The sequence below is a fragment of the Galeopterus variegatus genome, unplaced genomic scaffold (genome assembly GCF_000696425.1).
Source record: "Galeopterus variegatus unplaced genomic scaffold, G_variegatus-3.0.2 Scaffold18, whole genome shotgun sequence".
Classification (NCBI taxonomy): domain Eukaryota; kingdom Metazoa; phylum Chordata; class Mammalia; order Dermoptera; family Cynocephalidae; genus Galeopterus; species Galeopterus variegatus.
The window spans coordinates 1,595,995-1,622,220 of record NW_007726129.1 but is presented as its reverse complement, the minus strand read 5'-3'; the positions used below and the strand labels follow the sequence as shown (position 1 = coordinate 1,622,220).

At 44.6% G+C, this 26,226-nt stretch overlaps 2 protein-coding genes across 3 annotated transcripts in view; one reads left to right on the top strand and one right to left on the bottom strand.

The window, feature by feature from the left end:
- The window catches only part of LRRC36 (leucine rich repeat containing 36), a 37,383-nt gene extending 19,326 nt beyond the window's left edge, over positions 1-18,057 (top strand). Inside the window, exons 5-11 of one of the 2 annotated variants that reach the window (XM_008567702.1) lie at positions 3,200-3,640; positions 6,449-6,738; positions 10,226-10,391; positions 11,361-11,506; positions 12,326-12,449; positions 14,967-15,081; positions 17,736-18,057. In XM_008567702.1, the coding sequence (XP_008565924.1) occupies positions 3,200-3,640; positions 6,449-6,738; positions 10,226-10,391; positions 11,361-11,506; positions 12,326-12,449; positions 14,967-15,081; positions 17,736-17,961 (1,508 nt within the window). In that variant the 3' untranslated portion in view covers positions 17,962-18,057. The remainder of the gene's footprint in view (positions 1-3,199; positions 3,641-6,448; positions 6,739-10,225; positions 10,392-11,360; positions 11,507-12,325; positions 12,450-14,966; positions 15,082-17,735) is intronic. The other variant, XM_008567710.1, reaches the window with a different exon arrangement.
- Positions 18,058-22,051: 3,994 nt separating this feature from the next.
- Positions 22,052-25,700, bottom strand: TPPP3 (tubulin polymerization-promoting protein family member 3). The gene is made up of 4 exons (XM_008567690.1): positions 25,551-25,700; positions 22,985-23,178; positions 22,716-22,869; positions 22,052-22,598 (listed from the first exon to the last, which is right to left on the bottom strand). The coding sequence occupies exons 2-4, from the start codon at positions 23,170-23,172 to the stop codon at positions 22,410-22,412; spliced, it is 531 nt and encodes a 176-aa protein (XP_008565912.1). The 5' UTR covers positions 23,173-23,178; positions 25,551-25,700; the 3' UTR covers positions 22,052-22,409.
- Positions 25,701-26,226: the final 526 nt, after the last annotated feature.

Genomic DNA, 26,226 nt, shown 5'->3' with positions numbered 1-26,226 from the left:
TTTTTTTTTTTTTTTTTTTTTTTTTTTTTTTTTTTTTTTTTGTCTTTTGTCTTTTTCCGTGTCCGGCAACGGATCGCAACCCTCAGTGTTGCCCCGTACCGGACCGGGGACCGGCAACGGGATCGCAACCCTCGGTGTTGCTCCCGCGCCTCGCTCAGCCAGTGAGCGTGAACCGGTCTGTATGTGGGATCCGAACCCTCGGGCGGGAGCGCCACCGCGCTTCCCAAGCGGCGCACTATCCAGTGCGCCACCGGGCCGGCCCCTACTACATTCTTTTTTAAGGTACTAATCTCTTTGTAAATTTCCTCCTTCATATCTTGGATACTTTCTCTCCTTGGGGTATTTTGTTTTGTTTTGTTTTGTTTTTGGTGACTTGTAAATGGGCTTGCTTTCTTGATTTCTTTTTCTGCTAGTTCATTATTGGAGTATAAAAATGCTACTGATTTTTGCATGTTGATTTTGTATCCCGTAATCATTTACTGAAATCATTTATCATTTTTAAAAAACCCACTAGAGGGCCGGCCCGGTGGTGCACTGGAGAGTGCGCCACTTGGGAGCGCGGTGGTGCTCCTGCCGAGGGTTTGGATCCCATGTGGAGACCGGTTCCCACTCACTGGCTGAGCGCGGTGCAGGCACAACACCGAGGGTTGCGATCCCGTTACTGGTCAGTAAAAAAAAAAAAAAAAAAAACCACTAGATATTTTCATATAGTCAATGTTCATTTAAATTTATCCATGTATTTACCACTTTGTTTGCTCTTCATTTACTTTTTCATCCAATACTTCCCTTCTGAGATAATTTTCCTCCAACTTATAGTACATCCTTTAATGTGGGCCAATTGGTGATAAATTCAGTTTTTATTTGCCTGAAAATGCCTCTATTTCACCACTATTCTTGGGTGATATTTTTGCTGGGTATAGATTTCTAGATTGGCAGTTGTTTCTTTCAGGATACTGAAGATATTCCACTGTATTCTGCTTTTTGTGGTTGCCTTTGAAAAGTCAGCTGAAAGTCTGTCACTCCTGCAAGGATAATCTATCCTTTTTCCCCCTCTGGCTGCTTTTACAATTTTCTGATTGTCTTTGTTTTTCTGCAGTTTCACTGTAATATGTGAACTTTTAAAAATTTTTTTATCTTGTTTGGTATTTATTACACTTCTTGAATGTATGAATTGTGTCGCAGTTCTGGAAAGGACTTCAAATATTGTTTGTTTCTCATTTTTTTTCTCTCTTGTACTACTGGGACTCTTGATTAAATAAATATATGTCAGAGATTTTCACTCTGTCTTCTTTATCTCTTATTCTTTTATATTTCACATCTTTTCTTTTCCTCATTCTCAGTAATTCCTTCTGACTCATCTTTCAGTTCATTAACAATTTGTTTCTCATTTTTTTCTCTCTTGCCCTTCAGGCACTCTTGATTAAATAAATATATGTCAGAAATTTTCACTCTGTCTTCTTTATCTCTTATTCTTTTATATTTCACATCTTTTTTTTCTTTTCTGCATTCTCAGTAATTCCCTGTGACCCATCTTTCAGCTCATTAACAATCTCTTCAGCTGTGTCTAATCTGCTGTTATGCCTGTCTGCCGAATTCTTAATTTCAGTTGCTTTATTTCTCAATTCTATAGGTTTAATTTGGTTCTTTTTTAAATACTCTGCCTCTTTTTATAAGGAAAAAATTTCTGGCTTGTTTTATATTTCTTTATACATAGTAAATATCGCTGTTTTATAGGCTGCATCTGTTAATTTCAATATTTAATGCTTTTGTGGATCTGTGTTTGAAAAAACAGACTGTTTTCCTACTAGTTTTCACTCATGTTGTCTTGTTTCCTTTTTGTTTGTTTGTTTGGGCTGTTGGCTGGCCGTTATAATTGAAAAATTATTTTTAGGAATGATGTAAAGTCTTTCATCTGCTTCTCTCAGGTGCCTAGGAAACTATCAGTTTGGGATCACCTTAATCCCAGCTCAAGGTTTGCGGTTCCCTGGACCACCCAGATGATGCATACTTGGATTACCAGTCAGTACAAGGACTGGCTTATTTCCAGTTGAACTTTACTCTGAAGGTTGTGTCCTGCTGAGGGTTCCATCTTAATGTGTGTGTGGGTTGGAGTGAGGGGGTTGTCATATTTCACCTTGGATACACCTTGGACTTGGACTTCTATGTCCCTTTCATCTTAAAAAGACTTATTGTAAAAGTGACTTTCAGTGCTAGACTTATAGGAGTTTTTCTGTTTCCTAGATTTTGGCCTAGAAATTCCTCACTATCATGTTAGTTCTTTGATGCTTTTAAGACTATATATCATCCCTCTTTTTTAATGTCTTCAACAGGAGGGTTAGTCTGGATTACTTAATTTGTCATTACTTGAAACAGAAGTCCCTTATTCTTACTTTCTTTTTGTTACCTAAGTATACTGTTCTACAACCTTTCCCCCACTGTATATGTTGACACTGGGTAAAACATTAATGTTCTTATAGGTCCCATAGAGTTAGAAGGTACTTAACTGCATTCTTTTTACTATCACTAACTCAGATACAGTATTTTTTGTTTCCTAAGAAAGCCGTTTAGTCATAAGAAGCTCTGAAAGTACCACACAGCACAGAGCCTTCACTTTTTGTCTGCTACTCTACTTGCCCCACTATGAGGCTTTATGCAGATGACAGACAGAGCTTCTGAGAGAAATGCTTTATAGCTGGGTTAGGACCTAGGCCAGGGATTTATATAGGTTTTACATTCCCTACAACTTAATTGGCTTAGGATAGTGGTTCTTTATGAGTAAACCTGCACTCTGGGTGGAGTTTAGGGGTGGGAGAGGGCTTTGTTTTACTGCAAAAAGTCTTTGAAATCATAGACCAATTATTGTCTATAGACTCAATCATAAAACCACAACTATTGCCATGTGGGGCATACACCAAATTTTTTATATGAAATTAATGTCCAGAAAACTCTGACTTAGGGGATTCTGGATTGTCTCCAGAATGTTACAGATTCTTTACACAAATAATCTCACGTTTTATTGTTGTCGTTACATGTGGAAGTCCTTTCATCATTTTATGCTACCATTTATCTAAATTATAAACCATCCCTTCCCAAGAACATTTTCTGGTAGACAGAGAGTATGTTCAATGAACAGAGGTACCCCAACTGGGCCAAAAAGAATTCTCATTGTGTCTTGTTTCTTTCCCTGGGTGGTGACTAGAATTCAGACGCTACTCACTTCGCCAATCAACAGTCCGATCCCCAGAGAAGATGACTAGAGAAGGGTACCGAGTATCTTTTTTGGACAAGAAGTCTTCAGGTTCTTCTCCAGAAAAAGGCATGATACAAAAATCAGATACTTATCAGCTTACCCACGATGCCTCATTGGGCAAACGCCTAGATGTGGGTGATTCTAGCCAGATCCATCCCTATCAGTTACCTTCAGATGCTGGTCTGGAAAATTATGATAGTCATTATTCTCAACCTCTATCCCTCCACGGAAATCTTGGTAAAAGACCTCAGAGAAGCAAGAACTACCGAGAATATAACATAAAGCCTTCAAATGACATAAAGGCCACCACATCCCATTCCTGTGGAGACTTACTGACTTCTCTGTCAAACCCTGACTCCAGCACTGGAAGGCTTTTGAAGCTCAGTGCAGGTAATGACTTCCTGTCAGTTTATAGGTCTTTTTCATAGGCATGAAGATAGAAGGTACAACTAAAAATTCTGGAATGAACACTTCTTAAATTGCATTAGCATATTTAAAATTGTATTTCAGAGTCACCAATGGTCCATGGAAACTCTAGAAATCTGCAGGGAATGAGTTTAATGTGATAGATATATTAGAGAAAGTTCATAGAAATGTGAGCTTCACAAGTACATGCTATTTTAGTTAAGTAGTATCCTGGGACATATTTCTAGCAGCATCTAGTCTCCTTTGGCCACAGTCACCTCTATTATGAGTTACTTTCAGAAGAAGTTAGTTTCAAGGTAAGTGATAGAGAACACTCCAGTTATTTATTAATTTATTCAACAAAACTCATTGAACACCTACAAGCTGCCAAATAGTGTTCTAGCTCTGTGGATAAAGTTGCAAACAAAATAAAGTTCCATGTATATTTTACCACAATAAAAAAAACTTCCAGGGCGCCGGCCCGTGGCTCACTTGGGAGAGTGTGGTGCTGACAACACCAAGTAAGGGGTTAAGGTCCCCTTAGCGGTCATCTTTAAAAAAAAAAAAAAAATCCCTACTTTCATGGAATTTACATTCTAATGAGGGTAAGACAGATAATAAACAAGTTAACATATAAATATTTGTTAGATTATGATAAGCACAGCAAAGAAAAATAATTTCAGGGTACACAGAGTTATAAGCAGAAGGTGATGTTTTAGAATGTTCAGGGAAAGCTTCTCTGCTGGTGCATCATAAGTAGAGACTTTTGAATAAGGTGAGTGAAAGCCATGTGGATCTGGGGAGAGAACTTTCTGGACAGTGGGAATAGTAAGTGCAGAGTTTCTGAGGCTGGAACATGCTTGGCGTATTCAAGGAGCAATGAGGAAGCCAGTGTGACTGCAGCAGAGTAAGCAAGTAAGCAAAGAGAAGTGTGTAGATGAAGTTGGAGAGACAGCCGGACTTTTATTATTATTATTATTATTTTTTAAAGGATGACCGGTAAGGGGATCTTAACCCTTGGCTTGGTTTTGTCAGCACCACGCTCAGCCAGTGAGCGAACCGGCCATCCCGGTATAGAATCCGAACCCGGAGCCTTGGTGTTCTCAGCACAGCACTCTCCCGAGTGAGCCACATGCCGGCCCTCAGACTTTTATTCTGAGTGAGATCAGAAGTAGTTAGAGGGTCTGTATCAGAGGAGTGACGTGATCTCATTTAAGAATTACTCTGGATGCTGGGTTGAGAATGGAATCCAGACAAGAGATGATGCTACCTTGGGCTGGATAGATAGCAGTGGAGGTGGAAAGAAGCAGTCAGATTCTGAACACAACACCCCATGATTTGCTAATGGGCTGAGGGTAACGTGGGAGAAAGAGGATGACTCTAAGGTTTTAAGTCTGAATAACTGGAAGAATGGAGTTAACATTTACTAAGATGGAAAAGAGTGGGAGGAACAGGTTTCAACATAAATATCAAGAGTTTAGTTTTAACATCTTAAGTTTGAGGTGCCTATCAAAACTTCCCAGAGATGCCAATTTGATAATTGGACTTACTAGTCTGGAGTTCAGGGAAGAAGATGTGGCTGGAAATACAAATTTGGGAATTATAAGTGTATTGAAGGCATGAAAATTGTGAGTCTGGTTGAGATCTCACCTAAAGAGTGAATATAGATAGAAAAGAGATCTGAGGACTGTCTGGAGCCCTCCAACAATAAGAAGTCAAGTAGTTGAAGAGAAACCAACATAAAGAGCAAGAAAGAAGCAGCCAGAAAGGTAAGAGGGAAAAAAGCCAAGAGGAAGTGGTATTCTGGAAGCCAAGGGAAGAATGTGTTTCAGGAAGGAGGGTGTGATCAGTGCTGTGTCAGATGCCTCTGGTAGAGAGGGAGTGTACTTGGAACTGAGAAGTGATTATGGAATTTGGCAATATAGAGGACAGTAGTGACAGCTTCAGGGGATGCATGGGAATAAAAGCCTCATTGAGGTGAGTTCAAGAAAAAATTGGAAGCCAGTCAATAGAGTTATCAAATACATACAACCCCTCCAAGGAGTTTTGCAATAAAGGAGAACAGAGAAATGGATCTATACCTGGAGGGGGGATGGAGTCAAGGAGATCCTGATGGAAATGATCCAGTAGAGGGAAAATTGATGATGCAGGAGAGGAAAGGGGCAATTACAAGGGAGAAACAAACAAACAAAAACCCTTGGGTAATCAAGAGGAGATGGAATCCAGCCCACAAGTGGAGAGGTTGGCCTTAGATAGAAGCACAGTCATCTATTGGATCAAGAAGAAAGGCAGAGAATTTGTGGATACGAATATATGAATACAGGTGAGTTGGTAGATTTAGTGGCAGGATCACATAAAAATTTTCTTTGATTGCCTCTGTTTTCTCAGTGAAATACAAGAGGTCAGCACCTGAGATTAAGGGGGGAGAGAAGGTGCTGGAAGTTTGAGAAGAGATGTGATACAGTCATCTCAGAGAATAGAAGAGTAAATTGACCAGAGTAATATAGTGAAAGAACAGGGCCTGGTTAAGACAGTGATTATGAGTTTAAAGTGAGGAAGGTCAGAACAGATGCATGTTGTTCTCTGGCCACATCCCACTGCTCTGGTGTAGATTTGGAACGTGTGGACAGTTGGGGTCTTGTCAGGTGGAGGGAGAGAGAAACGGTTCAGAGAGTTGAGGATTATGCTAGAGAGTGGTTATTATGACCCTTGGATTCCAGGCTAGGTATGGATGGAAGTGAGACATGAGGGAGTTGAAGGGTAGGATCATCTCCCAGCCTGTTTCCTCCACAGATCTATATGCCACAACCCATATCAACAGTGACCCTACTCTGCTAGTCAACCTAGAGCAACAATTGTCCACCAGCCTCGGTGATTTAACATCAGCACATGGTTCCTTCCCAAACAACTCTGCCCTGGGAAGCTCTCTGCGGACACTGCTGTTGCCTCCTGGGACTTCAGAAGACAGAGAGATTTTGACCAAGAGGTCATTAAGCCCATCGAGGAGAGGATTCAAACGGAAGGACAATATCCTCACCAACTTGAATTCAAAGCATGGTTTCAGAGATGCTACAGGCAGCGAGGCAAGTATTGGCTTGTTTGTGATTGTGCAAGAAACATATCAGTTTGAATACCAGAATGGGTTCTGCCGAGGGGAGGAGTGGCCTGACTAATAGTGCTAGAAGTCAGTGGCCAATACTGCCAGGCTAAAGCCTGTGATTCTTCTGCTCTCAGGAAAGCCATTTCCCCACTGCCACCATTTTCTCATTTCTATCATAGAACCGTCCCTGATCTACTTCTAGATCATAAACATGGTGGAGAAGTACTTTGATAAGAAGTGGCAGACAAGAGTTTAACAACAGGAAGGAATGTGAAAGTTGCATTCCTTGGAGCCTCTGGGTCCACTGGAGATTGATCTCTGTAGCATTGATGTTTGTAAACTCAGCACCTTTGCACATCTGCTTCAGCTACAGATGACTAATCATTCTTATAAAAGTATTGCTTTGCTTTTCTGTCTAGAAAATTTTTTACAAAGTAGCAACAAGCAGAAGATGATTAGAAGATGAATTAGATTATCCAAGGGAATTTTAGCTGAAAGTGGTGCAGAGAATGAATGAAAAATCAAGAACTATTCCCACACAAACAGTATAATTCATTTTATAAAATAGTATGACAGTGTTGTACAATAAAACTTCATTATTATTCAGTTCTTAACAAATTTTTCTCCCGCCTTTGCATACATCCATTGTGGAGAAGGTCTGCCTCCCTCCTCTCTTGTCTGTTTGAATGTTCATTTTTCTCCAGGTCCTACTTCCATCATGAAGCCTTCTTTTTAGTTAGAGGAACCACAGCTCTCAGGGCCTCTCTTCCCTTGGACCCCTGATCCTTTGTTATATGAATTATTAGTCAGTTAATCATTTACTGCCCTGTAATGATGGAGGGATTTGGTCAAAAACAACTATCTCTAGTCACTTATTTTTCAGTTGTTGAATATCTTTTTGCACATTGGGATGGGTTTATAGGTTGTTTTGTTTGTTTAGGTTTTTGATTTGGTTTTTTCTGTGTGTGGTGGTGGTTGTCTGTTTTTGAATCGTTAAATAGTTTTTCAGAACTTTGGAAGTGGTTATAATTTTTGTGCACCAAAGGGGGCAGTCTTGTAATACTTTCTTTAGCTTTTTGGTCTCTTTTTCCATTCTCAAGCACCAATGCCTATTTTACTGGACAAGAGCACTTACTGTGTATTTAGGGTAAAGGTGCACATAGGATACTTGAGATGCTATTTTAAAAAGACATATTCTAGGAAATTTTTTCACCTCTATTTCATGTTATATTGTTAAAACTTCAATGCACTTTTCTGGGTTATCTTAAAAACTCATTTATTTGTTTTTGTTAGACATTATTTTTCTTTATATGGAAAGCTTTAAAAGAGCTGCTTAAATATAAATGTAAAAAATATATACTGTTCAGTTTCTAAAAGGTGTAAGTCAGAAAACTGCTAAAAGGAAAAGAGCATTTTTAAAAATCATAAAAAATAATCCCACGATGTTCAGAGTTAAACTATACATGAATTTATTTTTGACCAACTGACATTAGGGGCACAAATTATGAAAACATTGCAAAAAAGCCAAAATGTAGAATTTGCTGAAAATTAGAAGACCCATGAAAAGTAACAAAATTAGGGCCGGCCCATGGCTCACTCGGGAGAGTGTGGTGCTGATAACACCAAGGCCCCGGGTTCGGATCCCATATAGGGATGGCCGGTTCGCTCACTGGCTGAGCGTGGTGCTGACAACACCAAGTCAAGGGTTAAGATCCCCTTACCGGTCATCTTTAAAAAAAAAAAAAAATGGACGGGAAGTTCTCTTGGAATTGGAGATTTCACTAACTTACGATACTTACGAGAACCTGTATTTGTCCCCGCTGAGGAGCTTTTTTGAAAAAACATTTTGCAAACTGGAATAAAGAAAAGAAGGGGTTATGCATTGGTACTAGTCATGAGCAGGGGACATTAAGAGGACAACATGTTTGATTACCACTGTGATGACAAAGAGGATCACACACTATGGACAGCGCTGAGCACCTGCTGTGAGCCGGGAGCCCTGCCTGGCGATTCCAGGCATCACCCACTGTAAGGTGGGCACCGGGCCTGCCCCCCTTCTACGGCTGGTAAACTGAAGCACTCAGCAGTAGAAAGACTAACAAAATTAGCTCAAAGTTCATAAAAATTATCCCAGCTCTCACCAGATTATGATAAATTAAAGTGCTGAAAGGCATATATAAGTTTCCAATCTGCTCCATGATATACACACAAAATTACCAATACATGAAAAACCAATGACAGTAAATACTCATTTTTTGACAAGTTCCTCTAAAGTGGCCTTGTGGTATAACTGGACTTTCTATGACTTTTCTCCTCAATCAGGTTAACTTCTTAAAGAACTTCCTCTTTTACCTCTTCATTTGTCTACAGTCCTTCCACAGTACTCTCAGTGCACATGGTCAGTGCTCAGTAGAGATCTGTTGAATAAATGTTTATCCCGTGTGTAGTGCCTTTCCCTATTAATCACAGGCCATGTGTGACTCAAGGCATAAATGGTACTGTATTTGGTGTTCTGCTTCACAGTTGTTAGTTGTGATAGCATTAGCTAATTAATCATCTATGGTTTTTTACATCAAAAGAAATAAAGACTGGGCCGGCTCGACGGCACACTCGGTAGAGTGCAGCGCTTGGGGGTGTGGCGGCGCTCCCGCTGAGAGTTCGGATCCCATATAGAGACTGGTCCGCTCACTGGTTGAGCACGGTGCGGGCGCGACACCGAGGGTTGCGATCCCATTGCAGATCACAAAAAAAGACAAAAAGGAAAAAAAAAAAAAGAAACAAAGACTGAGAAATAATTTGGCTGTTTCCAATATATATCAACTTTCTTGACGTCCATGAGACCCTACAGAAAAGACCAGTAGATAGATTTGTACCATAAAATTCGCAATTATATAAATTCTATAAATATTGTGTCTGAATGAATAAAAACAATTGTGAATTTTACAGTACAGATCTATCCACACATCTACATATGATTCTCACTAAATAAAAAGTATCTTTAGTACTGAGTCCAACAATAACATATAACATTTAAAATGTTATGAGATATTTATGTTTATTGTATATTAATAAATATAAGCTTATTATGAGTTATTCTTTTTTATTAAATCATACCCAGTTTTACTTTATGATATATAATACTTTTTAAAACATTCTGTAGTTTAATCTTTATTACATAACATAATGTATTGAACCATAGATGTAGGTGTCAAATGACACATTTTTGTTTTCTTCTGAAAATCCCTACTGAAAATTGTGATAGAAGATACTGTTACCTTTAAAATTATCTTTGGATTATTGTGTTTGCCTTGGACACAAATAATATGCAGTTCAAATCCAAATCATCTTTCATTTTTACTTTTTTTTTAATGTTAATTCTTTAAATGTCTGAATTCTTACTTCCTTATTGTGTAAGAATGACAAATGGTTGGGGGGTTTTTGTTTTGTTTTGTTTTTGTTTTTTTCTTGAGCCTTTCTCTAGTGACTTGGGCAGTTTGCATGGTTTGCCAGGAAACCGCAGTCCCCCAATCTCTGCCAGAACCCCCCATGTGGCCACTGTCCTCAGACAGCTCCTGGAGCTTGTGGATAAGCACTGGAGTGGCTGCGGCTCCCTCCTCCTCAACAAGAAGTTTCTCGGTGAGTGAGCACATTCTCAGTTTTTGGAGAAGGGCTGGACCTTGCTTCTGCTCTGTGTTCTGCTAAAAGCCACTAAGCCCCCTTAACTTGCAAGAAAAATTGTTCTCATGATCACTTACCAAAACTTCTCAGAAGCACCATAGTTAATAAATCTGCATTTTTTTCATATTCTTCCTCCTAGTTTTTATAAACCAGCATTCTTTCCGATTGTTTTGTACAAATTAATTTGTTACTCATGTGATTTGTGTGTTTGTTGGCAGGGGGGTATCTTTGGTAATATATAAAGTGACCAAATATGTAAAATAGAGTGGTCAGATTAATAATTACAAAGATTGTATGATCCTTGAAAAAGTGCCAATAATAAATAAAACAGAATTTGGATTTGATCGTCAGAGTTTTGAGATGACTGTTGAAATGTTATGATTTGAAAAACTCAAATGAGTAAATGAACTGGACTCTTTCTAGGGGTTCTTTTTACAAATATGGGGGGAAAGGGGTTTTGCAAATGTTGGCTCCATGTGTTTGTTGTTTCATGGAAGAAAAATTCAAGGAACTTTTGGTGGTAGTAAAAATTTAAGTAAAAACTAGAAAGTAGAAAGTTGTTTGGGTTTGAAAGAATTTTTTTTTTTTAAATTTCTAAAGGGACATACAGGAGAAGAAATCCTAGCCCAACTATTTTCCTCCCATGTTGATCTATTCTTTTTTGTAGGAGAATATCCCCTGGAGCCACTAACCAGTGACTAGGGAACAGTGCACTCAGGAGGGGATGCTGTTGTTTCTCCATAGAGGATGTGGGATATAATTTCTTGTCCTTTATAAAACACCTCTTACAGCCACCTACTATATTCTTGTAAAAAGGAGATATTAGATTACCCTATTTGTCCTATGGAGCTGGTAGTTATATTGACTAGGAATTCTGTGCTTTAGCTTATAAGATTGGCCTGTGTGCCCAACCTGAATTTTTGGCAGGTCCTGCCCGAGATTTGCTTCTGTCTTTGGTAGTCCCTGCTCCTTCTCAGCAGTGGTGTCGCTCAAATTCTGAAGACACAACGAAAGCCTTCCACAGGAGGGAGATTGAACTGAAGGAGGCTGGGCAGCTGGTCCCTAATGATATGGTATGGTCCCTAATGATATGGTATGCCTCTCTCATCTTCCTTTCCTACTCTTCCTTTACAAGAAAAGGACAGAGCAGTAGGATTTGAACAGCTCTGTGCCCTAAAGATCATGATCACCATGAACGCTTAGACGTTCTGGACTCAAAATATGGAAAATGCAGTGTAGGCAAATCAGGAACACAAAACTTGCCAGGAGAGGGACAACTTGGAGGTTCTGTAGAGACAACTCCCTAATCTTAGCCCTAATCCAAAAATTCTAAAGAAAGATTTGAAATAGGAAGAAAAAAACAAACAACAACAACAAAACAAAAAATAAAAACAAAAAACCCTAGAGTGAGAATATTTAGGATCGTGTTCTTGAAGGTTATGTTTTGATCCCAATAAGGGGAAGGCAAGTGTCTCTGGGATTCTCGAACCAGGGGCCATTCTACAGCATCCGGCTTCTGGCTTTGGGAGAGGAAGAAAGAACTCATATCCCCAGGCTTTTTTCCTTTCTCTTAACATTAGAGGATTTTCAGACACCATGTTCAGTTCTAGAAAATTTAGACAGATGCCTCAGAATGCTGGCCACTTATCAAAATGACCACTTATCCTGCAAGAGTAGTGGATAACTCAGGAAATACCGCACTCCATGTGATAAATTTGTTTGCTGCACTTGAGGTGTGTTTAGCAATGAATTAAAATTGTAGTGAGAAAGTCACAGAGATGCTGACTTTCGTTCAGTTTATCACTAAGAGACAAAGATTCTTTCGGTCCTCTAAAAGCACTCCTCCGATTTCAGATTCTTAGTGTGTTTGTATTTTGTTTTCTGATCTAAAGGAAAGTTTAAAGCAAAAACTGGTCAGAGTGCTGGAGGAAAACCTCATTTTGTCAGAAAAAATTCAGCAGTTGGAGGAAGGTGCTCCCACCTCAGTTGTGAGTGGGCACCCATCCCATACTTACGGTAAGTTTGGAAGAGCCATGTGTGGGGCGTCCCCAGACAACTGTTTATCTGTAGATGACCTGCTTATTAAGCTTCATCATCCAGAGCTCACGTTCTGCCTTTGGCTTACTTGGCCATTACTTTTCTTGGCAGTTAAGGGAAACAATCATCTTGCCTCGGGGAGTTGTAATGTTGGTTACTTGAGTTACCAGATGAAGCTCTTTGTCAGTGTAAAGCATGTACAAATGTTTGTTATTATTGCCATCATTTTTCAGAATGACACGTGCCTTTTGTGATTATAGCAGTAGAACACGTTCTTTATAGAAAGTTTGAAAAATATAAGGAAAATATAATCCCATGACCCAACAATAACTTCCATTAGTGTTTTTAGTATATGTTCTTCTACCTTACCTCTATGCATACATTTTTAACTCAGAATTTAAAATTGTATCCTAAAAAAAAAATGTACATACAACAAAATGCACACAAATTCCAATCAAAATACAGAACATTTCTGTTACTCTGAAAGTTCCCTCATACCCTGTGAGTCAGTTTCCCCAACTCTCTACCCCAGCAATCACAGACCTGATTTATACATCCTAATGTTATTAATTTAATAGCATAGGCATTTCCTATAATATCCTATACCATACACCTAGTCCTCTATGTACTTATTTCTAATGTTTGCTATTATAAATAGAGCTGCCAGTAGTTATAATAATGGTTATATAAATATAATATAGAGAGAATATAAATAATTCTAAAGAATTTCCAAGCATTCAAAAGAAAGACCTGAAGTGGAAGAAAAAAATCCTAGAATAAAAATGCTTCTCTGAGACTGTCTTTCTTTCTTTCTGCTGAAGCTGACAGTCCTAATATCTATACTGTCATAAATGCTATTAATATCTATATACATGGGCCGACCCCGTGGCGCACTCGGGAGAGTGTTGCGCTGGGAGCGCAGCGTTGCTCCCGCTGCGGGTTTGGATCCTATATAGGGATGGCCGGTGTGCTCACTGGCTGAACGCGGTGAGGGCGACACCAAGCCAAGGGTTGCAATCCCCTTACCGGTCACAAAAAAGGACAAAAAAAAAAAATCTATATACACAAATCTTTGTGTACATTTCAGACTATTTTCCTAGGAGACATTCCTAGAAGTAGAATTAGTGGGTCAAAGGATGTGGAATTTTTTTCTTTTGTGGTTGGCTGGTACAGGGATCGAACCCTGGACCTTGGTGTTAGGAGCACCACACTCTAATCAATTGAGCTAATGGGCCAGCCCTCCAGGATGTGGAAATATTTGAGGCTTTTGTTACACATTGCCAAATCACTCCCAGAAAAGGTTGTTTCAATTTACACTCACCTCAGCAGTGCATTCGAATGCTCTTTTCACTCTACCCTTGCCAACACTGGCTATTAAAAAATAATTTTGCCATTGTGATAAGTGAAAAAATAACATCTCATTTAAGTATTGATTTGTGCTATTTCATTATTAGCATAGTTTAGGATAGCATTTTAAATAAAGTCTGCTCTTGACGGATTAGCTCAGCACCCATAAGCAAATTACAGGCATTTGGATTTATATGAGGAAATCAATTTGAAATTTCTGATTTGGAAGCACTGAATTTCCGTTGTTAAACCTCACACTATCTCACACAAGCCTGAATAATCAAGACATCAGTCTTCTCCTACCTACTCTGAAAATAAGTATGTGTTTGTACACGAGATACTTTCAATCAGCCATGAGGCCCAGTACAGTATTTTGGCTCACTGGTGATACCTACAGCTGTTGCAGCCTTGTTTTCCACTTTCTTGAACCTTGCTACTCAAAATGTAATCCACATTAGCATCATCTCGGAGCTTGTTATACAAATAGAATATTATTTAGACCTACTGAATCAGAATCTATTTTTAGTAAGATCCCCAGGTAATTTGTAAGCATATTAAAGTTTAAGAAGCACTATTCTAGAAGACTGATTTACTCGGGACTGGAGTTCCTGTGCTTTTACCTACTTTATTATTACAGGCAATGGTAGCACATTTGAGGAACTAATATGAGTATCTTGGCCACAAGTTCAGTTTCTGCAAGCATTTGTTGAGTTATGACCATGTGCCAGACACAGTTCTAGATGTTTTCACATACCACATGGAGAATGAAGGACATACATTCACAAACCAAAATGGAGAATACAGAGAGAGACCTAAAATTTGTTGACTGCCTGTGCTAAGTGCGGATGGTGTCTCACTATATCCTCATAACTCTGGGGCTGTGGGGTAGGGTTGTTAGCTCTAGTGAAAGTCAGAAAAATGAACTAATGTGCAATATTAAGTGGTTGAATTTTAATTCTGATATTTTGCCAAACCCCATATTCTTGCCACCATGTCTCCTGTCTCTAAGGGAAGGAATGGTGAATGGAGTATGGAGTTGGGTGCAATGGGGTCCCTCAACTCTCAAGATGTTCATCTGAATACTTAAGCTCTGCTCAAAGACTAACAGCGTGGAATCCTGTTCACTCCTGGCTACTGTACCCTTTCTAGATGATCTTCTGCACAAAAACCAAGAGCTAAACATGCAGGTGGCTTGCCTAAATCAGGAGCTTGCCCAGCTGAAAAAGCTGGAGGAGACAGTTGCCCTTCTCCACGAAAGTCAGAGGTAAGAGAGGGTCTATCTTACTTGCTTATGGATGTTTATCTTACTTGCAGATGTTTACTTCCCTTTATCTCCTTTGTTTTCCTTGGAAAATTAATATCTGTACACTTTGCACATTAACTCCATTCTGTGAGTAAACCTCCTATATAAGGCCAGTTAGCTCAGGGTTCAAAGAATACTGCTTTCCAGAACACACCAGAGAAAAAATATCTTTGCTGGTATTGGTGGGTTGCAATTAGTTTCTCACTGGATCTAACAAAACCTTTGGCTCAGCTAACTTTCTTTGGTCACTACCCCTGAAATCAGCCATTTGGCTCCTTTGGAAAATGCCTGCCTTTGGTCACAGAAGACATGTCAAAAACACTCAGCAGAGAGTGATAGGGAAAGAATCCAAAGTACGTGTTCTCTTCAGAACTCAATAGCATCAGCCTCTTCAAAGAACAGCACCCTCAGAATCCAGACTAGGGAAAACATCAGAAGAGACCTCAAGACTATTGGCATATTTAGAGGGTCCTTGAAATTTTGATTTGCCAACCCACCTTTACTAGGACTTCCAATGAAGTTTAAATATAAGCACTCCATCCCCAAATCTTCAACCCCAAACTTCACTTCCTGATTTTCACTGGGATTTTCATATTCAGAAGATCTGACCCAGACCAATTCTGGATGGTTTTTATTTTGTTTTTTTTTTTCCTTTTTGTCTTTTTTTTTCGTGTCCGGCAACACAACCCTCAGTGTCGTGCCCGTACCGGACCGGGACCGGCAACAGGATCGTTAACCCTTGGTGTTGCGCCCGCACCTCGCTCAGCCAGTGAGCGGGAACCGATCTGTATGTGGGATCCGAACCCTTGGCGGGAGCGCCACCGCACTCTCAAGCGGCGCACTGTGCAGTGCGCCACCGGGCCGGCCCATGGATGGTTTTTATTTTTAACGTTTCATCATAATTATTTCAAACATTGCAAAAGTAAAGAGAATAGCATAAAGTCACCATTCTCAAACTTGGGTATGCATCAGAATTACCCAAAGGACTTGTTAAAATGCAGATTGCTGGGCTCCACCCCAGAATTTCTGATTCAGGAGGTCTGGGATGGGAACTGAGAATGTGCATTTCTAATAAGTTTCCAGGTGATGTTGTTGCTGCTAGTTTGGGAACCACACTTTTAGAACATTAAGGTATATCTCTTTAGTGATATACAGTCACAATACTGTACTTTAAACTGAAATAATTCTTTTGTGTGTTGTTAAACCATCAACTCTATTTGTTTCATCTTGCTTTTGATTCTTAGGACTTTTTTATTATTTTGATTTAACCTTGTTTTTATAATTATGTACAGCATTTACATGGTCCCAAAGTCAAATCTACTAATAACATAAATTCAGAAAAATCTAACTTCCTTTCCTGTCTCTTCTATCCTTTCCTTCCCTCCCACTAGCCTTATTCTGTGGGTGTGTATTTGTATTTACCCTTTATTACCTAAAAGGAAGCATATGTTGCCTTTACATTTTATCCTGGAAATCAGTTCACAGTAGTGTAAAGAGTTAGTTCTTTTTTTTTTTTTTTTAAAGATGACTGGTAAGGGGATCTTAACCCCTGACTTGGTGTGGTCAGCACCACGCTCTCCTAAGTGAGCTAACCGGCCATCCCTATATAGGGATCCGAACCCATGGCCTTGGTGTTAGCACCACACTCTCCCAAGTGAGCCATGGGCCGGCCCTTAGAGTTAGTTCTTATTCCTTTTTATAGCTGCATAGTAAGTACTCCATTGTGTGGATGTACCGTTTATTGAATTAGTCTTCTATTTTTTTGTTGTTTTTGTTTTTTATTGGTGGCTGGCCGGTATAAGGATCCAAACTAGTCCTCTATTGATGGACATTTAGTTTAATAGTATTTTTTTTTTTTTCCTTTTTTTGTCTTTTTTCGTGACCGGCAACGGATCGCAACCCTCAGTGTCGCGCCTGTACCGGACCGGGACCGGCTACGGGATCGCAACCCTCGGTGTTGCACCCGCACCTCGCTCAGCCAGTGAGCGGGAACCGGTCTGTATGTGGTATCCGAACCCTCGGTGGGAGCGCCGCCACACTCCCAAGCGGCTCACTGTAGCAGTGCGCCACCGGGCCGGCCCCCTATTTTTTAATTATTTTAATGCTTGTTTATAACTATTTATTCAAATATTTTAATGATGGCCACTTTAAAATATTTGTCAGATAATTCTAACGCCAGTGTGTGGATGGCTTTCAACGTTACGTGGTAGCACAGAGTCTGAGAATACAGTCGTGACTAGCACCATTAGTTAATTCCAGAGGCAGGATAGATTAAAAGTGGAGGTTACAATTTGGGGATAGAAATTGGAGTCCTAATCAGGTGCCAATTACCCAGGGCTTCTACCTACCTCCTCATGAGAGTGCTTTGGAAAGAATAGAACCACCGCTATATACAATGTGAAATATATTATTGCTTCAGCAGTCTGGAACATAAACAGAATCGTAATGAAGAAATTTTAGGTCTGCTTTTAAAATAATCCACTCATAAATCAGACAATTCTTTCTATTTAAAGATACTACTTCATTTTACGTTTGTCTTCAGCAAACTTTTCAGATCTAAATGGTATCTACTTTGCTTTTATGACTTCATGATTGCCCTTCCCCCTGTGCCTCAGGTCCCTGGTGGTAACTAATGAGTATCTGCTGCAGCAGCTGAATAAAGAGCAAAAAGGTTATTCCGGGAAGGCGCTCTTGCCTCCTGAGAAGACTCATCACTTGGGGAGATCATCACCCTTTGGGAAAAGCATGTTGTCTTCCTCCTCGCCAGTGGCACATGACACGAGTCAGTATCTAATCCAGAGTGACTCGGATGCTGTCCCAGACCCTAGTTTATGGAGCTAGCATTTACCACCTTCATGGCAGCCTCCCTCTTATCGACAAGGGGCTCTCAGTGCCATTGCCACCAGTAAAGATTAAGAAAAAAACTTATTCTGATTACATTGTACTGGTCCTTCTTTTTATTTCTCTGTTTATCTCTTCCCATCCAGTCATTCTTTCCTTCTGCCCACAGAAATAGTTGGTGCTTAGTCCTAGGCATCATATCACATAGAGACATTTGACTGGAAATGTCAAAAAGGAAAAAACACTAGATATTTTTCCCAGTATCAGTTGAAACTGTGTAGAAAAAGGTTTAAAAGAACATTCACCAGGTGTCTTTTGTATTAGAAGAAATTTTAGAGAGTCTGTGTTTATTGATTTATCAGACATGTTTTGAGTTTCTTCCTACCATAGTGAAAAGGTGACAACCAACAAGAAGCTGGAGAAACAAGAGGAGAGGCAGGGGCAGGCCAGTAGAGATGCTGTGGCTGAGCTTTGGGCTCAGCGTCCATTTTACATACGGGTGCCCTGTATTTCTTTTAATCCTGATTGACTGGGCCTTTTAAAAATCAATGGAAACAGACAATGCAAGTGGTTCTAGGTCTCTCAGGTAGCTAATGCTGACAGAGAGTGTGCAGAGGGCGAAGGAATGTCAACCTAATGCCACCTTGTGCTACTTTTCACCTTCAGGGTCACATCAGAGAGGGAGGCAGGTGGAAAGGTTAGACACTTATTTGTGCCCCTAACTCAGGTGCTGTGCAGGGAAGGAGAGCTACTGCCATACTAATGAAAAACGGAGAGCACACATTTCTAAGTTACAAATGAAACCCACAGACCTCTGGGTTTTATGTGGCTTCCCTAAAGGAGCCTGTACAGAGGAGCCATAAGTTTCTTCGAGCTGCGTAGCTCCGGGAGAGCTAGAGTGAGCCTGTGCTCTGTGGAAATGTCAGAACAGCCTCCCTGCCCCCCGCCACTTTTCTGGGTCTTCGTCCCATTGCAAGACCTTCAAAGACCCTAAGCCTTGCCCGGGTAGGGGAACCTTGGCCAGTGTCCTTGCAGCTCTGAGCTGTTATTTTTCAGGGTCCCAGCACAGTGCACAGGGCAACCTACTGGACAGACCATGGAGGGGGGGGGTTAATAACACCCTCCTTTCTACAACCCCAACCCTTCCTGCCTGCCCCTATGAACATCTGACAATGCCAGCCCCAGAATCTGCACAGGGCACCTCTAAGAAGGAACAAAGAGCCTGACCCAGACTGAGTCACCTTCCACCCTGTTTTCTATTGTCACCGAAAGTGGCTGACTCTACCCCGAGGCAGGCACCTCTCTAGGGCTGCTGGCCACTGTTGAGGAAGCTGTCTGTGTTTCTGATTTTCCTTGCGTGGCACTTGGTCCAGAGGGCAGGGGTAGGGGTTGGGATGTGAATGGAAGGGCCAAAGAGTTGTTACCCTGTGGGGCTAACTAGACTCAGCATGGAGGGAGGAAGACCCCTGAAGCAAGTAGAAAACAAGAGGAGTTCCTCACCCTAGGCCTGGCACTGCTAGGAGAAATAGGAAAATCGGTCTGGGATGAAGACTGGTTGTCAGGGAAGTTCTGTGCCCAGAGGGAGGGGCAGGGCCACTCTGACAGGTTTGGACTTCCCCCAGCTGTACAGAGAGGGGCTTTGTGTCTCCCTCCCACAGACCCTATCCTCTCTGCCTTGCCCAGCCTGGCTTTGCTAGCAAGGGTGCCCTAAGCTTTGACCATGAGGAGGCTGTGAGGGAGGAGCAGTGATAATGGGGCCACAGTGGCGTTGTCGATCAATGGCTACCACGGAGCAGATTCTGCTAGACTCATTTGAAATTTAAGAGTCTTCCTGGCTATGGGTGGGCCTTGATTTCCCTCAGGCTCCATAGTGGCTTTTCAAAAAGAAGAGGGGGCTTTACTCCAACAAGGTGGAGTTTGGAGGCTCAGCCAGTGCTCTGGGTTCCTCCAAGCCACACTGCCAGTCACAGAATGGACGAGCCTCTGTTCGCCCTGCACACTGGATGGTACTCTCACCTGCGGTTTAATAGCTGGGAGCCTCGCCCAATTTGGAATACAGCTAAATTCACTTTACTATAAGGACATTTTACTAAATGAAAGCCAGAAGGATTTGGGGTTCACCCGTATCATGCTCATTTAAGTAAAACTTGCAATTCAAAAAAATTCCTCAAGGCTAAGATTTGCTTGTGGAACAGGTAGAGCTGAAAAACTCTTCCCTGGGTTGTGCAAGGAAATGTGTCAGCCATGTCAGGAGGAGCGCGCAGCTGCCAGCTATTAGGCAAGGCTCTGCTGTGGCCACGGCCTCATCCGCCATCCTCTAATTCCCACCTAACCTCCCCACTGTCTCTGTGCCAAGCCACACTATTCCTCTACATCCCCATCCCCAAGTGAAGTTGGGCTCAAGGGATTCAGGGCCACCTGGGGCAGGAACATCCCAGAATAGCCTATGGGATGAGGGGATGAAAAGTTGCTGCTTGGCCTTGTTATCTGGATCAGGAAGTGTGAGTGCTTTGGCCCGTTTTCTGTTGCTTGTGACAGAATACCTGAAATTGGGTAGTTTACAAAGAAACAAAATTTACTTCTTACAGTTTTGGAGTCTAGGAAGTCCAAGGTCAAGAGGGAGCTTCTGGTGAGGGCCTTCTTCCTGGTGGGGACTCTACAGAGTCCAGAGGCAGTGCAGGGCATCACACAGTGAGAGAGCAAGAGTGTGCTAATGTGCTGGCTCGAGTATCTCTTCCTTTTCTTATAAAGCCACCTGTTCCACTCCCATGATAACCCATTAATCTGTGAATGGATTAATTCATTCATGAGGGCAGAGCCCTCACGATCCAATAACTTCTCAAAGACCCCACCTCTCAACATTGCTACATTGGGGATTAAGCTTCAACATGAGTTTTGGAGGGGATATTCAAACCATAGCAGTGAGTATTTGTGAACGTATGTCTTTTAATCCTTTCTGGCACCCTTAGGAGCTGCCCTCTTCTGGGTAGAACTAAGTCCCATCTAGCCCCCTTGTCATAGCAGGAAGGAAGGAGAGTTGGTCCCAAAACCTTGAGCTTAGGGAAAGCTATGACCTATCATTCAGAGCCTCAGAGAGAAGATGATCTGGAAATGCCCAGCAGTCCTCAGGACCAGAGAGGCCCCTCCCATCACCCCACCCAGGATGGTGAACAGATGGGATGGACTCAGCAAGAAGAGGCCCCTTCACTGTGGGATGCTCCGCCCCTTGCCACAGGCCAGGGTTGGGTGCCAGGCTCTATCACTGGCCATCCAGCCCTGTTTTTGGAAATCACTGTTGGGGCTTGCTGTGCTAGAGAGAGCCTGGCCTGGGAGGCAAGAGGCATGGTTTTGGCCTCTAGTCTGCAGAAGCCCCTCCACTCTCTGGGCCTCAGTTTGCTCAGCCATAAAATTAGGGAGTTGGACTCTCTACTCTCTAAAGTTCTTCCTGGCCCTGCATTTTCTGAAATTCTGAGCTGGAACCCAAAAGGATTTCCCTCTGTGGCCCCCTCGTAGCCTCGGTAGCAGGCTTAGAACCGAGGCCTGAGGGCCGGCCCGTGGCTCACTCGGCAGAGTGTGGTGCTGATAACACCAAGGCCACGGGTTCAGATCCTATATAGGGATGGCCGGTTCCCTCACTGGCTGAGCGTGGTGCTGACAACACCAAGCCAAGGGTTAAGATCCCCTTACCGGTCATCTTTAAAAAAAAAAAAAAAAAAAAGAACCTAGGCCTGGCACTGGGGCCTCTGCCAAGGCTTGGTCCAAGCCAAGTCTGCTGTCTCATCCCTCCTCCTGCTGTGAAAGTGGAGAGGGGCCGAGTCTCCAGTCTGAGGCACTAATTGCCCGAAGGCAAGCTGTGATGGTAGGACTCTGTGTCAGGACCAAGTTAAAAGGCTTTAGATTTCCCTAAGGAACATCGTCAGGCAGTCTGGCTCTGCGCTAATGGAGGGTAGTCGTGTGTCTTTTTCTGGGCAGGGCTCCCAGTGGAAGGGGAGGGATCAGTGGGCTGTGGTATGCAGGGGATGATGACACTGAGGGGGGTCACTAAGGTGTGAATGTCATTACCCCTGTTATCATATACCCAAGTAGGCCATACTGGTACAAAAGGTGTCTTTATTGAGGTCTGGGTAAGAATTAGGCACTTGGCCAGAGCAGCAGCTTAAATATGAGGCAAGCAGGCCGGGGTTTGCCATGCCCAGGGCTGGGCTGGGGTGGTGTGGCTTTAGGCAAATGCTGTCCCAGGGCGGACAGAAGTTGAGGAGGGAAGAGGAGGAAGGGGACGCAGAGCAGTCTGGGTCAGAGGCCTGGTGGGCTGGCCCTGAGGAGCTGGGCAGGAAGCTCTGGGTGGCAGGTCCAGCAGGGAGGGGACTGGGCTCTCTTGCTCCACAAGCCCCTTAGGCCCAGGCCTGAGCCTCTGGTGGGGGCAGCCGCGCCGGGATCCTTCCCAGGCCTCACTTCTTCACCTTGGCATCATAGGTGCCTGCATTCTTGTAGGCACTCACATAGCCACTGTCGTCCAGGATGTCCTGCCGGCCAGCAATGCCCTTGCCCTTGCCGCTCTCATCAAAGCGTTCCTTGTGGGAGCCGGTGTACTTGCTGGTGTCGGTCAGCCGGTCTACAGCACCCCCTGTTTTTGCTTTCTGTTTGGACACAGTTCCCCCAAGGGACATCTGGTGAGGGAGCCCAGCCCTTCCCACCCCGAGTCAACATTGCCCACACCCCCCTCAGTGGCCTCCTGAGACCAGCAGGGCACTTACAGTGACGCCCACATTGGCTGGTTCCTTGCCTGCCACCAGCTGGCAGATGGCATCAAAGGCTTCCTCCTTGCTCTTCCCCTTGAATCGCTTGGTTGCCAGCTCTTCCAGGGCCTTCTTGAACTCCTCATAGTTGATGACCCGAGCAGACTTCGCCCTGCCAGGCATGTGGGCACCATGAGTGTTCCCCCTTCTTGATGTCCTCCCTGGTGCCAGCCCCCCACTTCCCCACCTTCTGGGAACATGAGAAGCAGGGGCTGCCTGGGGCTCACTTGACTTTGGAGAAGACGATGTCGACATCGGTCCCTGTCACAGCCTTTCCGTCAGCCACCTTGCAGTCTTTGCACAGCTTGGCCCAGTTCTTGCCATTCATCTCTTGTCCACTGGCCTTGGGGTCACCATGGATGGCAAACTTGCGGAAGCTCTCCTCCAGCCCAGCTACATCTGTGCTTGCTGCCATGCCACCCTGTAGGGACCCACTTGTCATCTCCCAGCCAAGCTGTCCCTCCCCTCCCCAAGGCACAGAACATCCCAGCCTCTATCTCAAAACCTGCAAGGTCTGAGCTGGCGGTATGTCTGCTACAGAGCCGCAGAGTTGGAGCTGGAGCTGCCTGGGGAGAGGGACCAGCACTCAGTGTCTCCCTGAGTCCCAGAACCCTGAGGAGGAGCTCCAGAGGAATTGTCCTGTCACTGAATGCCAGCCCTGGCTCTGAGTAGGGTTCAGAAGATGAAATCATGATGCCCACACCAGGCTGGGAACAGAGTGGCACTGTCCAGAAAGACTGTGATGGCAGCAGCTGGGGCCATGGCTTTGTCTGGCCCTGGCACAAAGCCTGCTTGGGTGGAAGTGAGGGTGGCAGAGCAGGCCCCCCTTCCCTGGAAGCTACACACCAAGCTGGGTCAAGGCCAGGCCAGGCTCCTGGTTGGGCAGGTATTTAGTGAGGACAATGTCTCTGTAGGGGTCATGAGGACTCAGCAAGACCCAGCCCAGGCCTGAGAAGGGAGCCAGAGCATGGGCAGGGGTGCCTGCCCTAGGCAGGGGTGCAGCTGGCCCAGCCAGGACCTTGTTACTATTTGCTGTTAAACAGAAACATGAGGGGAGCAGGAGCTTGGGCCTGGCCTGGCCACAGTTTGTGAAGCCTGGAGACAGTTGCTAAGGGAGGGTGGTGCTGCTTGGAGAATGTTGCTAAGGGCAGGATGGTGTCGGGCGGCTCGGGGAGAAGCTCCCAGGGCTGTTGGGCTGGGCTGGGCTGGTGAACGGGGGGGCCCATGGTTGGGGCACGCCAGCACTCCCTGTGCCTGGGGCACAACCATGGCTTCCTGGCCCCTTGCCACCCATTGGGGCTATCACTTCCCAGTCTGTGGAGTTTAGGAGGAACAGGAGATTGGGGGCCAGCCTGGGTGGAGGCTGCAGAGTTACCAGCCCCAAGATGCATGCTGGCAAGTGGGACTGCGGCTTTGGTACTGTGATCTACACTGAAGCACACTTCCCCATGTCTACAACTCAGCCCCCATTGAGGCCCCCAGCCACACCCTGAGCACAGCTACACCAGTCCACATTCCCACGGCCCATATGCACTCAGCCCTGCCCTCCACACCCTCGGCCTGTACCCCTGACCACACCCTCAGCCCTGCACTGCAGCCATCTCCATCCACACACCGCAGCCCAGACGGAGGCCCTGGCCATTCCCTCAGCATCCCCCCACATATACTAACAGACTTGCACTGAGACCCCCCAATAATACCCTCAACCCTGCACTAAAGCACCCCCACCCACAGCCCTCCACTGCAGTCCCCTGAGCACACCGTCAGTCCTGCACTGAAACTCCCTCCAGTAACATAGCCGTAAACAGAGGCCTCCCTGACCACACCCTCAGCCCGGCATTGCAGCCTCCATCCGCACACCTGCAACCCTTACTGAGACCTCTAACCACAGTCTCAGCAACTTGCCCCTCCACACCCACAGCCTCTCCAGTCAAGGCCCCCTGACCACACCCTCAGCATCCCCCTTTGTCCATACTCTCGGCTCTGCTGTGTCCACCAGTATCCACCCCACACACTGGCATTTCCAGACTCCCAGGTACTATGTTGAGAACCCCCCTGACCATACCCCTTCCTCCTCTGCAGCCTCCTGACCACACCCTCAGTCTCAGCAGACATCTTCTATCTCTACCTTTTACACTAGAGCCTCCAGTGACCCCAGCCAGGGCCCTGCCAAGCCCCCTCTCTTCCACTACCACTGGCCTTGACACTGGAAACCCCTCCCCAGTGACCACACTCGCCAATCTCTAATTTGCAGTTTCTGGGATTGTGAGCACCATAGCTCCTATGTTACAGGCACCTCTGTGGGACCACAACCCCAGTCCATACTGCGCTCCCCTTCCCTCTTCCTAAGTGCCTCCCAGAGGGACCCAAGACCTGCACTTGGTTCACCATGGGTAAAGTCCAGGGGAGCTTGGGTGCCACAGGATGCTTGTCCCAAGGTACTGGAGACAGTGCTCACTCCTGTCTGTGTGAAGATGGATTATAAAAAATCTCAGGGCTGGTCAGGTGGAGCCGAGTTGCAAGCTGCAGCTCCAGGGGTCTGCAGGCCATGGATGGAGCGGCCACACCCGTGAACTGAGGCCACCCCCCGTTCCCGCTGGGACACCTGGAGTCATCAATCAGCCGGGCATGGAGGTGGGGGCCGGGGGTTAGAACGCTTGGGGCCAGAGCAGGGCCTCTTAGCTGGTGTCATTCGGGGTTGGGACCCTTCCAGGCCGCTCCCACCGCCCCCCTTCTTATCGTGCAGGATACTGATTAGGGTGGTCGGTGTCCCAGTCTCCTACGGGCTTCTACCTCGTGGCTGCTCCTGCAGTACGCGTTCGGATGGACGGAAGGACGCAGGAATGCACCGACGGACGAGGGAGACCAGGCGGCTCCGCAGCTCCGCTCCCTGCCGGCTCCAGGGCGGGACTGCAGCCAGGGCGGCTCGGCCGTATTATCCCCTGTTTCTCGGTCTCCATAGAGACGGCAGGTCCCACCCCCGAGGCTGTCTCGGCGGGAGAGTGACCAAGGTCACGCTGGCTCCACCCATCAAACCCCGCCCTTTCCGCGCTCCGGCCTGCGGGGGGCGGAGCTGCTATCTCAGCCTTATCCCGGCGCTCCCCTGCGGCTGGGCGGTCTTCTCGACTGGGGAGACAAGCCGTCTGCATGTCTGGATGTCCTCGGATGGCTCTCTGACAGGAAAACAGCCCTCTATCCTGCGGGCCCCCGACCTCCAGGGGAGATCCAGCTTCCCAGAGGGCATTTGGGAACTGGAGCGTGGGGGGTGGGAGGTAGTGGGAAGGTCCTTTCCCTCAGTTGTAGGGGTCTACAGCTGGCTCAAGACCACAGCTGGCCACTGAAGGTGTGGCATCCCCAGGACACAAATCCCACGTTCTCCCGGGTAGGGTCCAGAGTCCGGAGCACTGGATGAGGGAGGGGACAATGAGCGAATCACACTTGCCCGGCCCTAGAATACTTCGACGGTGAT

Excerpts from the sequence above, each read along its gene's own strand:
- TPPP3 (XM_008567690.1), bottom strand. The coding sequence starts at position 23,172 with ATGGCAGCAAGCACAGATGTAGCTGGGCTGGAGGAGAGCTTCCGCAAG. Across the intron at positions 22,870-22,984 it reads ATCGTCTTCTCCAAAGTCAA|GGCGAAGTCTGCTCGGGTCA; the intron begins GTGAGCCCCAGG and ends CATGCCTGGCAG. Across the intron at positions 22,599-22,715 it reads CAGCCAATGTGGGCGTCACT|AAAGCAAAAACAGGGGGTGC; the intron begins GTAAGTGCCCTG and ends GTGTCCAAACAG.